Source organism: Squalius cephalus, assembly GCF_949319135.1.
Source record: "Squalius cephalus genome assembly, chromosome: 2".
Lineage (NCBI taxonomy): Eukaryota > Metazoa > Chordata > Actinopteri > Cypriniformes > Leuciscidae > Squalius > Squalius cephalus.
Window position 1 is genome coordinate 27,829,904 of NC_137123.1, and position 13,914 is coordinate 27,843,817.

A 13,914-nucleotide genomic window follows, 5' to 3' on the forward strand; every position below is an offset into this window, starting at 1 on the left:
GCTAGTCTGGAGGGGTCGTTTTCCTAATTTACAAGTGATCTGACCTCAGCCTTTTGAAGAGTAACAGTTGGTTTTGTTGTTTGGCTGGCAGGTGCTCTATACCCAGTTCCCATATGATAGTGTACATTTTGATGTACATCATGACCCCACGGTAATATGCCAGGAATCGAGGTCCTATAAGACTTCGCTTCAGGGAAATTGATGCCAAAATCATCTAATCTGCCATCAGTTTTACTGGCATTTCTGTCTTGTACACTTTTTTTTGCTGCTTCAAATAGTTTTCTTTGGCTGCACTGCATTTGATTTCATAATATATTCCCCTCATATTTCTACACTGCGGTTACACAACTTTTATATGAAGTGAAGGGGGGAAATCACTCTATATCATTGATTTCTGCTATCTTCTTAGACTTATTCTTTGTTTCTAACTTTGCAGACAATTGTTTACTTTGAGTGTCATTTGTCGGGAAAGACATTATGCTAATTTTGTAAAGGTCAAACTCCAAATGCCAATAAGACTCTTTTGTCTTCACTAAAATTTGTAATCTCTATTTGACCTTGTGCAAGTCATGTGAGTCCTTGACAATGACTAAGAATTTTAATATTTCATTAAGTTACACACTCACCACAATTTTTTGCCCAAAAGTCTTATCATTCTGACGCCCTGTCAAACTTGTTTCCTCTGAGTCATGTTTAAAAGAAGAGAACATTCCCAGAAATTGTCAGAGACTGTCATCCTTAATGCAAATAGACATTTCATCCACAGTCCTCTAAATACTTCTTATGTTGGCTGAGATCAAATTATTATACTGAGCTCTTAATAATTACTTTTGAAATAAAAAAAATATATATATACAAAAGAAATAAGCAAGACGGTACAAGCTGTAAAAAAGCTATTTAGAGATGAGGTCATGAATAATAACCATGGGAACCGTTTTGCTAGTTCAGTTCAGAACTAGTAAGGCTTGCTTGATTATATCCTAAAGAAAACAGATTAAATCTCAATATACGTTAACACTGAGAAAACTGCCCCACTGTATATGACCAGTGAAGCTTAAAAGGCCAGTTTGGACAAATCTGTCTGTTAGACAGATTACAGATTATCTTTTGTGAAAGCCTGAGGCGTCATTCCTTCACACACAATGTGATCTGTGTGAATGTTAGTATATAAACGTTTAGGCAAAACTGAGATACTACATTTTCAAGTTTTTCGAAGTTGTGAGATGGGCTATCAGTCTTTGTCAAACATCTCCTCGCACCCGTTATCGTTCATAACAAGAATTAAACAAAGGTGGGAGTCAGAGGTCTCATTTGTGGCCTTGATTTATACTATATTCAAAGCAAATTCTTTCTGAAAATTCCATACGCATCTCATGTCGTCATGAAGGATGTGATAAAATCACAGTTTAGTACATTTAGTGCTAAATTCATTTACTCAGTCTGTACCAAGAAATACAATTTGTTTGTGACTTTGCAATTTGTTTGTAGCAGGATAGGCAGTATTTATACAGCCGGTCAGGCTGACGGAGATGTGTGCTCAGTAATTGCTTTGTTTAGTGAAGCGGGAGCCATGTTAATCCTCATTCAGAGTTTAACGTAAACTTCTCGAGAAGACTTATTTCCATACGAATGCAAGCAGGCTAGAGGTGGAAGGTCTCTTTCTCTCTATTTTAGCCCTCCCCATTCTCTCACTCTTTAGCATCTCTCGAATGCCAGTGTGTGTGTGTGTCAGTATGTGTGTGAGTGGGAATGTTTTTACATGTGTAAAAGATCGCCTATAAGAGGTCACTTCACTGGTCCCTTACTTTGAAAACCTTCTCAGTGAGGGTAATTTGCTTGGCAAATATGTCAATGAGCCGAGGGTCAAATGCCTCTATAGTGCCCGTGACAGTCTAACCAGTGGTTTGCACACTTTTTATGAACTGCTATCCAGTCATCAAACATTTCCTAACATGACTATGAGAAGATTTCGTCTACATTTTCTTTTTATTCTAGAACTGGATATTTTGACCATACAATTACATTAAGTGTATGTTGTTGAAGGCAGGATAGGACTTACTCTCTCAAGATACCCAACAGGGAAGCTAGGGTAACAGGTGTCTTGGCCGTTGTCGTTGGATTTTATCTCTCAAAGCAAGTGTTGATCACCATATCTAAGTAAGTTTGATGTAATTTTATAGTTTTAAATTCCACCTAAACTTTGGAACTCTGTCAGTATCTCCTCCCTATTTACATTAAAAATATCATGCTGGTTCTAACTAACTATATTTGTACAATATACAGTAATATTGTGAAACATTATTACAACTTGAAACATAAATTTTATGTTAAAATGTTATTTATTTTCTGTAATGGCAAGGCCACAAATTTTCAGCATCGTCTTCAGTGTTACATGATTCTTCAGAAATCATTCTAATATTCTGATTTTGTGCTTAAGAAACATTTCATATTATTATCAACATTGAAAACGAAGTTTTTACAGCAATGTAAAATTATTTATAGTTACTTTTAATCAATTTAATTAATTAATAACATAACATATTAATATTATTGATGATATGAGAACTAACATGGTTTCTACTGTGGGTAATTGTTTCTTATTTAAGGCTACTGTCACCCATACAAGACCACACACAACATGCTCTTGCATGACCATTTTCCTTATTTGTTGGTTAATTAATTGTCTCAGCTGTCAACTGTGAAACAAAGACGCTTTAAGACCAATCCTTATCTCAGTCATAGCACGTTTCCCTTCTTAATTACTGAAACACAGGCCCTCCATTTGGTTTTTAATTCTATGGGTCGTTTTTGACGTTGAAATATCTGCTCAATAATAGTCCTTCTCCATTGTATACATTAAACACAAAATGCAGTGACATTGTATTTTCCTATCTATAGGCCTTCAATGTCAAAATGCCATATAATTTATTACAAACAAACCAATGGGGATGCCAAGGATTGCTGGAGAGTGCAAGATTAGGCCTACCCCCCGTGACCATCTTATCCTCATCGATCTACCCTACCCAACACAACCGTTGTTTGAAACGTAAGGGACACTGCAAATTCCAGCATTAACAGGGTCCAGCGCTTCCCAAAGCAGCAGCTCCAGTCACAGGACTCCCACATCCATTGTTTCCCAGTTCCGGCAGGAGAAATTCCCAGTGTGGGAACAAGCTGTGCACACATGAGCAGACAAGCAAAAGTGTTATACAGTGCTGGGTCACTGTGCCATGAGGACCCTCATAAATTCCTATGGTGGTGCCTTCCTTTTCAGGCCACAGACTGAGTGCTCATAGTTGGTGTCAATGAAGTCAGTGGACCCGTATTTGGACCAGGTGTGATACAAAACTGTGCTTCTCAATACAACCACTACAGCTACAAATGATAATGAAAATTAAGTCAAAGTTATGTAGCTTTTATTTCATCCATGTTATAGTTTGAAGCAAACATATGCTAGTATTCTTCTAATCATTGACAAAACTCTCTTTTTCACATTTAAAATACACAATTTACTTCTCATAAACAGACTTTTGTCCAATCAAATACTCTCAATAATGGAAATGTCCCTCCTTCAATTCCACCTGCAAACTACTAAGCACATCATGATTCATGGCTGTGATGTAACTAAAGCATATTGGTTCATCAAGTGTCAAGTGATTTCATGTTTCTTTCTTTTTTATTTAAATTAATTTAATGTGCATAAAAAAAATGAAATGTAAAAAAAAACAAATATTGTCAGACAAAACCCTCAGATCAGCTTTAATTGATAAAAATCAGTAATTTATTATAATGACGGCATTATACAAATCATACGCAAAACTGCTTTGAAACGAGTTCTGGAGCACAAAGCAGAGAGTTTAAATAAGGACACAGATTCCAGATTACTTGGTATGCGTGGGCCAGATGAGGGAAAAATGGAAAAGGATGTAAATGGTAATGTAGAACAAAAGCATGGAACTTATAGTCAGCTTCTGAAACTCTTTTTGAGACTAAATCTAAGTATGTCAAAAGCTCCACTGAGGACTTCTAAATACGATTATATGTGGCTAAAAAAGCAGCACCAGACGCCTGGCTGCATGACGACATTATAACTTCTCCCATGAAGTAATCTGTTTAGTAACGTCAAAGCACAAGTAACTCATGTTAATCCTTATGAAACTAGTCCGAACTTTGACCTTTTAGAATTAGACCAGTCATAGCATTCAGGGAAGCAGAATGAGACAGTTCCTAAGCAAAGAGAAGTCAAACAAGTTGGCAAAGTTGCTGGCCACTGCCAAGTATGACTGACAAGCCTTTTGTTTGCTTCAAATTTGCGATATTAAGTTCCGCAAATAATTTGCATTGACTTGGAAATAGGCTACTACGTCTTCTGCTTATGGAATTGTTTGGTTTTAACAACAACAACAACAACAACCACCATATTTGTATTGTCACCAGTCATTTGGTACAATCATTTATCATTATCATTTTTATTTAATAGAAAACAAAAGCAGAACTTTTATCTCAATTGCCCTGGAAAGCATTTGGCCAGCTATTTATGAATTGTCAGGTATTTTCACATTGAAGTATTCAATGGTGTCATGGCTAATTAGGTTATCATTCACAAACCCTTAGCCCCTGAGCCTATTCAAACTAGACCTTTAGTGTTAACACTGAATGCGTTTGACAGTGCATGTTTAGCCTGCTACTTAAAGTAGTATTTGAGAAGATCACAAAATGAAATGCAACCATTTGACAGCGGTAAATGGAACACAATGACTCAAGTGGGACTTGCATTCCACAGCATTAGAAGAGCCCTCTGTGAACTTGAGGACTAAGACCCCCTATGGAGAAAAACCCTCCAAGAGAATTTAAACTTCCCCAAAGAAGCTCACTATGAGTAGGGTGAATTCAGGTAAATTGTTCCAATTTTTGACAGTCATCCCAATTTACCCAGCCCCAATCAAGGTGGCCCAATTAACCAGAATTGACCATACACGCGTGTTGTTTTATTAGTATTAGTATTATTTAGTGTGTGGTTTACAATGTCTATAATACTCTTACTTTATTGTTTTTTTTATAACATTTTTAAACTTAGTTTAAATTTAGCATGCTGAAAAAAACACTTTTCATTGTCAATAAGTGGTATATTAAACTTGTATACTCTTTCAAAACATTTTAATCTAGGTTTATGTCTAAGTAAGCAGTCGCATTTTTATGATAGGCTACTTTTATCTTGTTTTTGCGTTAATTTTTTTAAGCTCGTCCATGTTCATTGTAATAGTAGGCCTATAAAAAGCCAGACCTGCATATTCTTTAAAAATAAATATGAGGTGAATGGGTAAGTAAAAACAGTTTTCATGTTGGAACGAACCACTGCCCTTTCACCTTACACAAAAAAACGGCAACTGCATGGTTCATTCGGCGCGCTCGTGCGTGAATTGCTCGCAATGACTTTGACGTGCTGTAGTCGACACCTGAGAAAAGCGCGCGTGCCATGACTCATATTCCTCTCTTGATGTTTCGGAATGTGTCTAGCAGCGACAGAAGAGGCAGGCTGGGGGAAAACGGAGAGGGGGAGGAGAAGGAGTCAAAGTAGCAGCGTGAAATTGCATAAAACATGCCATAGAGCGCTGAGCGCACTTCCACACTGATCTCTCTCCGCACGGAGTGGATGTTCACAGGCGCTTGTGAAGGGACGAGCTCAAAGTGCATTCCATGGACCAGTGTCGAAGTGTCTTCTTAAAATGTTGGATGTATACATGGGTATTATTTTAGTTTAAGGACAGATTTTTTTAGAAACCTGCTGCTGAAAGCTGCAAAAGAGGAACTTTCAACAGACTCTGCTCAGACTTCAGAGAATTTTTTTTTCTTTCTAAAATGCACTTATTTGGAATTTCTGTCTTCTGTCTCGCATTGTTTTATGCAAACCTTGCTTTGGAGTCAAGTCACGACTACTATGATTATGACCAAGATCAAGGAGATGCCATGGTAAGCACTGGCAAGATCATTTTCAAGTTTTATCTTTTAAAAGTGGAGAAATTGGTTTGATGCATCATTTATTATTAGTTGATTTGTTGCCCTAAACTCAGCATGAAGTTATTTTCAAACTTAGTTGTACTGCTTGGAGCTCTGAGATGCAACAAATCAACAGCCAACATCACTGGCACTGGTGACTATGCTTGTACTTAGCCCAGATTAGCTTTAGTTTAGAATCCTGATTCATTTATTAGGGTCTTCTTGCGAAAACACTTGAATGGAACTTACATAAAATCCAAAAATGTATTTAAATCTCTTAAGCTTGGACAGATCATTAAAATACTTTTTTTTTTTTTTTTTTTACCATTTAGGGTAATGTGACATTTAAACAACTTTTGACTGTACTGTTCTCTGTTTATTTATTTGTGTTTTTGTTTTTATTTATTACAATATATATTCAAAAAAATTATTAAACGCACCCAATACCTCTAGAATATTTAGCATTTTCATGTAGCCTATTTATCATATGGACGTCACTTTAAGATAACTTCATTCACACATCTATGGTTTATAAGGCAAATAATTTGAGAGCACAGTTATATTGCCATAAGAAGTGGAAGCAGGTGACATTGGGTCAGCAACCTGAAGTCTCTCTATCTCTCTCATTATTCTGTCTCCCCACTGAGAAAGAAAGAAGAGAGAAAGTGTTTCTTTGATCATGTGATGATAAATATACTCAATGGGTGCAATTAATTTGATTATCTCTTCTTACCTCAGGAGCTCCAATGTGACCTGTCTGAAAACAAGAGATGTCTGTTAATTCCTTAGCTCACACACCCAGCCACAATATGTTTTAAATTACTCTAGTATACATGATTACTTAGACACACCATTCTATCATTTAATATACAGCAGCAGAAGAATTGTACTATGTGCAGTGTATAAATGATAGGTACCATATGCTACGCGCAACAATGTGGACATCTTGATAAGGTCTTGAAATGCTTCCCATTGGTAATGTGCGACATGGACCGTACGGTACACTAATCATGAGTGCCTAAAATTAGACTTGCTTTGTTTTCACTGCTCTCTCTCTCTCTCTTAAACTCCTTTGGGTCGCTGTGAAATCCTATGGTTATTAAGATTCATTTAGCTGGAATTCACTGAGAGAAGCAAAAGCCAATCGTAAGTACAACAGCAACAACATAAAAAGCTGCTGAATTTCTAATGGTTTATTTTCAGTCCACTTGGGGGATATTTGTCTTGCACTTATGCCACGAAATTGAATAATTGTTCCATAATTGCACATGTGGCTGTACGCTATATGAATGTATGGGATGGTTGACTCAATAATTCATTGGGCATCAGTCAGCGATCGACTAATTTACTGACCTTATTTCTCTCCCTTGGACTTTTCTGTCATGGCCATCTCTCATATGTTTGGCAAAGCTGTCTTGTAAATCATTAGTAATTGTGATTGTAATTGTAAATCATGCAGATTGTACATGTAGAGAGAGTTATTGTCTAGTAAGACTATCTTTCTGAAGGGGTCACCTGGGAAATGTGGGTGCTTGGTGAGTACACATGAGATGCTGGGACCCCCTGATTTGTAGTCTTAAAGGCTCAGCTGCAGTCTTGACCTCATTCATTGGGACTGACGAATGGTTTTGTCATGTGGCTTTACAAAAAGTCCATCATTTTAACTGGGATGTTGACTGCTTTGGGAATGTCTATTTTGTATTATTAGCCGCTATGTTGCAAGTCTCTTGAGACTCTCTGGATTAAGTAAGCATTATATTTCAGCCACCAAGTGTGTCTCATGGCTAGTAATGAATGCCCGAGGATAAACCACAGTTGATAAAGGACCTTCAGCTAGTAGTAAAAGAGCTTTTATTCCCCTCTTTTAAACCATTCTTGTTTATTTCTGCTCTTTGTTGATAACCAAGGGATTCCCCAGGGATATCTTCTCCAGTGTGAGTGTGTGGTACATGTGTCTTCCCAGGTAGTAAAGTTAGCACAGGTGGAACAGATTACTCACTTCTGCCTCTTGTCTTCACCACTCTAATAGCCAATACACCTGCCAGATCGGCTCATCCTTTAACTTCAGATTTAGCACAACCACCTTTCAACACTTTCACAACTTTAGAGGAGCTTTTTTTTTTAGAGGGGGGGAGGGTGAGTCAGATGTTGTGATGACATAAGCAAGAAGACTTCACGTCTTTGGGGAGGTAATTCTTTGAATTAGACAACTTCTCTAAATGGGGTGTTTCAGTAGCTGTTACTTCTAAGAACCTATTTTCATGATGTAGTAAAGGAATGACATGTTTGAAAGGCTTTAAAGTGTTTTTGGGGGGAGTGTACCAAATGTTCATGGAGGAAAATGGAGTAGATGATATGAGGTGATGTTAAGTTTAGTTTAGTGACGTTAGTAGTTAGTTCTTGGTTCTCTTTAAGGCTGCAGTGGCAACAGTTACTGTGCATCGATATAAAAGGGTTATTATAGTTTGTTTTGGTTTTCAATGTCAGTCTAGTTTTACTTGTTGATATTTTTTTTATTTTGATTGTATCGTTTTACAATATTAATTCGACTTTTCATCTCTTAAACAGCTCCACAAACTAAAAAAAGCTATAAAAAGCGAACTTTGCTTGTTTTATGCTACTTGTTGTCTAATTGGTTTGAGTAGACTTGAGAGATGTTGACTGAAAATATTAAAGTCTTTCATGAAAGTTCATTTTTTTAGTTCACATTTTAAGTATTAGTTTAGTTTGCAGTCTTTAGCCAACCCTTTTTTTATTGTTGTCTGTGGCTTCGGGTTTTCGTAATAGTTTTCGTTAACGATAATCTTGGTATAGAGCCAATCAAAAATGTCGCTCTTCATTCAGTCACTCACTCACATGGACAGACACAGGAGCAAAAAATCAAAATAATTAGGCTACTTTTTGGTTTGGACATCTGTAAAAATCTCTTTCTTTAATCTGTAGTGATTGCATTTTCAATTTGAGTAGCTGTTGCTGTCTCCTTCTTTTTGCGCTGTCTATAAACTGGCTGTGGATCTCAGTCCCCCTCAGCAGAGGAATTCAGCCCTGACTGTGACCCAGCAGTGTGCCTGAAGCAGCTGGGGGACTGAGATTTTTGGGGGGTTTTTGCACTTTTTTTCAGATCCGAGACCGCTTTTGCAATTTCCTCTGCAAGGAGAAGCACTGGAATGTGTTATACAGCAGAAAAATCCAGATCACTTAAAATGAGTAATTTTTTTTTTTTTGCCTGACTTCTAGGAACCTTATTATAGCCAGTGTGTGGACCACTCTGGGAGTGTAAACTGTTAGTATTGAGTAGTATGGAGTAAGAAAAGTATGGAGACTAGACCAGGGATGGGCAACTTCAGTCCTGGAGGGCCACTGTCCTGCAGAGTTTAGCTCCAACCCTAATCAAACACACCTGAACAAGCTAATCAGCGTCTTAGGATTATTAGAAAGCTACAGGCAGGTGAGTTTTATCAGGGTTGGAGCTAAACCCTGCAGGACAGTGGCCCTTCAGGACTGAAGTTGCCCATCCCTGGACTAGACCCTTGGTAGTAGACTAAGGCAGTATGAGAAGGGAATTAGTAGTAGGGATTTTTTTGTCTTATGTACCCACAGAGCCCTATCAGTAAGCCTTAAGTACTCCTTTATAGACAATAAATCAGAAATGTTTCTTTTTACACATTATACAGAATATCATGTAACATTGTTGTAAAATTGGTCACCTTTACTGTGATTTGTTTGAGCTAAAAACAGAAAACCTTGCCATTCGTTTCCCTTTACGCCTGAGCTTGTCTGTTCAGTGAGCAATCATGCAGACACTTTCCCTATTAGACAAAATGGCATATTTATTTACAAATCAAATTTAGATGTGAAATTTGACAAACATGAAGTCATTAGTCCTCGTCTCCAAATTTCAACCACGAGTGGGTATGAAATCATTTGTACAGATCTTAATGAGAAGTCATGACTTGCAGTGTAGCAAAGACTTACAGAGACTTACAAAGGAAATGGAAATCTTTCTAAACCCTGAATCACTGCTCTAATGGATAAAACTGGTTTGTGTAGTGACCCGTTCATTTAGTCAGAGTGAGACGAAAAGGAACATGTCGTGCACATGTAGGCAGAGGCCAGAATTATCTTAAAAAAAAAAAAAAAAAAGTACAGTACTGTGTAACATCAACTGCTTTTTAATTGCTTATTTTATCTTAGAGGTATGTTGCTCTGGAGACCTGGGCAGTGTCCAAAATCACCCCCCTATACCCTCATTTATTATTCCCTACATTAGTTTAGTAATATATTTATATATTATAAATATATAATGGAATGGGCTGCCGCTTTTGCATAGTTTTTGCTTGTTATTTAATCATTATTTGAAACTTAGCAAACTGGCAGCTCCAGTAGTGAGATGAAAAGATTTATATTGCATTCTGTCATGGAAACTAATGTATATGTAATGGTGTGGTGTACCCAAGAACAGGCTGAAGACTCAGAAGATAAAATCCAAACAACACTTTAATAATAACACTCAAGAATCATGTAACGAGCAGGGAAACTCACATTAACACAGCAGTGTAGGTATTACAGTGACCAGACAAGGACTGCAGGAGAAGGAACAACTTAAGTAGTGAACACAACGAGGATAATTACTAAACACAGCTGACGCACATTAACTAATAATGATGGTAACCAAGGAGACGGATGAGTAGCGGGAAACTAAACCAAGAAACATGTGACAGATGAAAACACACTGAAAGTCCATGAACAAAACTAAACTGAACGTGACAGTATAAACCTTAATTAAACAATTTAATATTCATTTCCTAAAAAGGAATTTGTACCTGTATGATATTACGCTGTAGCCACATTGGACGAGCGGTTTGGAAAGTGGATGGATGATTCAGATGTGGGTGACATCTGGTCAGATGTAGGAATTAATCCGGTGCGCAACTCCGTTGAGCATACATCATTGTACATTTGTTATTGCGATGCATTGTGGGATTGAATGAGTGCACGCGATAACGTCCACTATGGTTTCGGACACAACTACAAATGGCTGTCCCCTGAAATAGTGCCCTAGTATTTAAGGGTATAGAGGGCGATTTTGGACACAGCCCAAGAAACCAGCACTAAAAAGTCCAATGAATCAACTTAATGAGTGGACAAGTGTTATCAATTCTGTAAATAGAGTCAAGAGAGTCCTCTAGTCTACAGATGATTCATGTAGTTTTATTATAATACATGAAGCAAATGTGTGGAGTCCTTATTATTTTGCATTGTTTTGTGTGTCACACTTAATAGGTTAATGTCTGTAGGTTGTCTTCTCTGGTGCCTAAAGGTCTTTATATTTGAATATTAATGCATTGTATTTACAAAAAGAATAGGGAAAATTAAAGTCTGTCATCTTTTATTCAGCCTCATGTAATTCCAAAAATGTGTTATTTATTTTGTTTAACACAAATGAAGAAATTTTAGCTAAATGCCGAAGCTGCTCTTTTCCATTCAATGAAAGCAGAAACAGTGTAGCAAGAAAAAGGGCAGCTTGGAATTTCAGCTAATTAACCGCTTATGTGTTTAACACAGAAAAGAAAGTCATACAGGTTTGGAACAACTTAAGGGTAAGTAAATGGTGTTAGAGTTTTCATTTTTAGACAAACTAATCTTTTAAAGCTTTCTTAAGACTTATGTAATCCACATGCCAAGACCTATGAATACTCACTGAGTGGATGCTGCTTAAACCGTACTAATGTCACTCTTGACAGTTTCTGTCCTGCCAGGATATATGCTTCATATAATGCTTTAAGTATGCCAAAACAAGAACCCCTCCTGCCCCCACTGTATCTGTGTAGCTTTTTAAAAACGTGTCTACAGGGTGTTTCATTGGGATTTCATGCAGAGCATTATGTTTTGGAGAGCTCAAGAATTGGGTTACAGAACATTAGACCTAATATCCCTATGGTCTTATTGAGTAGTGGGCAACCCTCCAGGCTAATAGCTTTATTGCACCACAGAAACCTTAACCAAGTACGCGTCAGAAGTGCACAGTAATTGCATCCTGACACACGCCCGCCTCTACATGTGAAACGGATCAGACCCAGAAAGCAAGTCTTTCTAAAAAAACGAAGAGGTTCTTATGGGACTCAGACAAATCTCTAGATTATTTCTTTAAGTCAACATAAAATCAAAATGGCACATTCCTGCTCTTATTATGCATGATTCACAACTTTCCATTTTGGCTGAGATTGATTCAGACATAGGCCGTGCTCTCTGTTGTTATGTGCTCTATGTTGCATCCAATGCTGCTTAGTCATATTAATGGATCCAACAGATACTAGGCTAAAGACTGGAAAAATTATTTCCATGCGGATGGTTTGGTCTCAAGAGCGCATGCAACTGTGCATTAGCGTGTGTACTGAATCCAGCGGTTGGTTTAGATTCATATGAGAGGCCGTAATATAGAAATCATGAGCTTCATAGTGCAGTCCTCCTACCTTGGGGAGCATCTCAATTGCTTTAGGAAAACGTGACAGATTAGGATTGTTTGTCTGAAATGTGGGATGCTTGGATGTTGAAGAGGGTCTCAGTTACTCTTCAGACTTGTGGCCAGACTTATTCTCCAAGGAATTGGTTCTCCCCTAGGTCAAAGGCTCAAAGCTTGCAGTTAGTTCTAGGGTTTCTAGGAGATCATTAGGGGGTTAATGATATTTCAGATCCTCTTACTCTCCTCCTGAGTGTTGGAAAACGTAGACCCAGACATGCCCCCAGCAGACTTCAACGACATTATTCTTGTTCAGTGAGCACAGCACCATTCGCAAGCCTGCTCTCTGGAGTCCAATATTGAGGATGAAAGGTATGTCTGGATGGAACAGATGCGAACAGATGTGTTCTTGTGCATATGCACCACTGCTATAATGTCCATGATGGGGGCCATGTTTCACCTGAGTTCAGTGAGCATGTGTTATGCTCTGTGTTGATGTCTGTAATACTCCCTAGTGACAGCATTTGGTATTTTCCATTGTGTTGAAAGTAGAAATTCGTATAAGAATGGCTTTGACTTTGCTTTTTATTTACTTGAAAATATAACCTATTGTATGTGTGCAGAAGCAATCTGGTTGAGCACTGTTACGATTATAATCTCTTGTACTGTCTGGTCCTTTCTTCACAATTGCATAACTGCCCATTATAGGTTATAAACCACAATTGACTGCTTGAGAGGCCTTTGTAGCATTAAAATTGCTCATTTTATTTTCTTTCTGAATGGTTAGCTATGAAATAAATGTATCTGTGTAAGAAAGCAGAAATCATGAAATTGTCAATTTTGCTGCTGAAACATTTGAAACAACTGTATTTTCGCAAATACATCAATCAATTATTGATTAAATAATCTTCAACAAGCTAGTTATCTTTACCTAAGGAGAATATGAAAATGTGAACTCATAAATCATGAAGTTGTGATGGCTGACGTTTTGATTAAGCTTTAATGTAGGAGTATGGGGTGACTGTAATGGAACTGGAACTGTATAAACCTGGCCTAAATATGCAGCCTTTTGACTCAGACTAAAGGAATTCATTCGGTGAGGGTGCCTTCCAGAAACCTCATCCAAAATAGCTCCGGATGCTGGTATCAGCTTAGAGGATAAACTCTAACCTCATTGCCAAAAAAGGATCTAGTTGTTTGTGTCATTGTGTCAGTTTTGTGGTTTGCTTCAGGAAACACTACGCCATCAAGAGAATACGTGAAATGAGCATTCTGTCTAATGATGCACATTTTATAATTGCCATCAAAAGGTTGACTCACATTTGAACTTTAAAATAATGTCAGTCATGATGGTGTCATTGTCATTTTTGGGATCCTGTGCGTGTGTGGCATTAAATGATTTTGTTAAAGTGGAGATGGCATCCTGTCCCAAGTGTTAAACCCATCTGCTTTCTATT

The 13,914-nt window shown here is 37.6% G+C and overlaps 1 protein-coding gene across 3 annotated transcripts in view; it reads left to right on the forward strand.

Moving 5' to 3' along the window:
• vegfc (vascular endothelial growth factor c) overlaps positions 1-13,914 on the forward strand; it is a 53,881-nt gene that overhangs the window by 9,712 nt on the left and 30,255 nt on the right. Inside the window, exon 1 of one of the 3 annotated variants that reach the window (XM_079854046.1) lies at positions 5,412-5,970. The exons of 1 other annotated variant lie outside the window; for it this stretch is intronic. In XM_079854046.1, coding sequence (XP_079710172.1) covers positions 5,860-5,970 — 111 coding nt within the window. In that variant the 5' untranslated portion in view covers positions 5,412-5,859. Of the gene's footprint in view, positions 1-5,411; positions 5,971-13,914 lie in introns of those variants that run through there. One more of the 3 variants, XM_079854049.1, reaches the window with a different exon arrangement.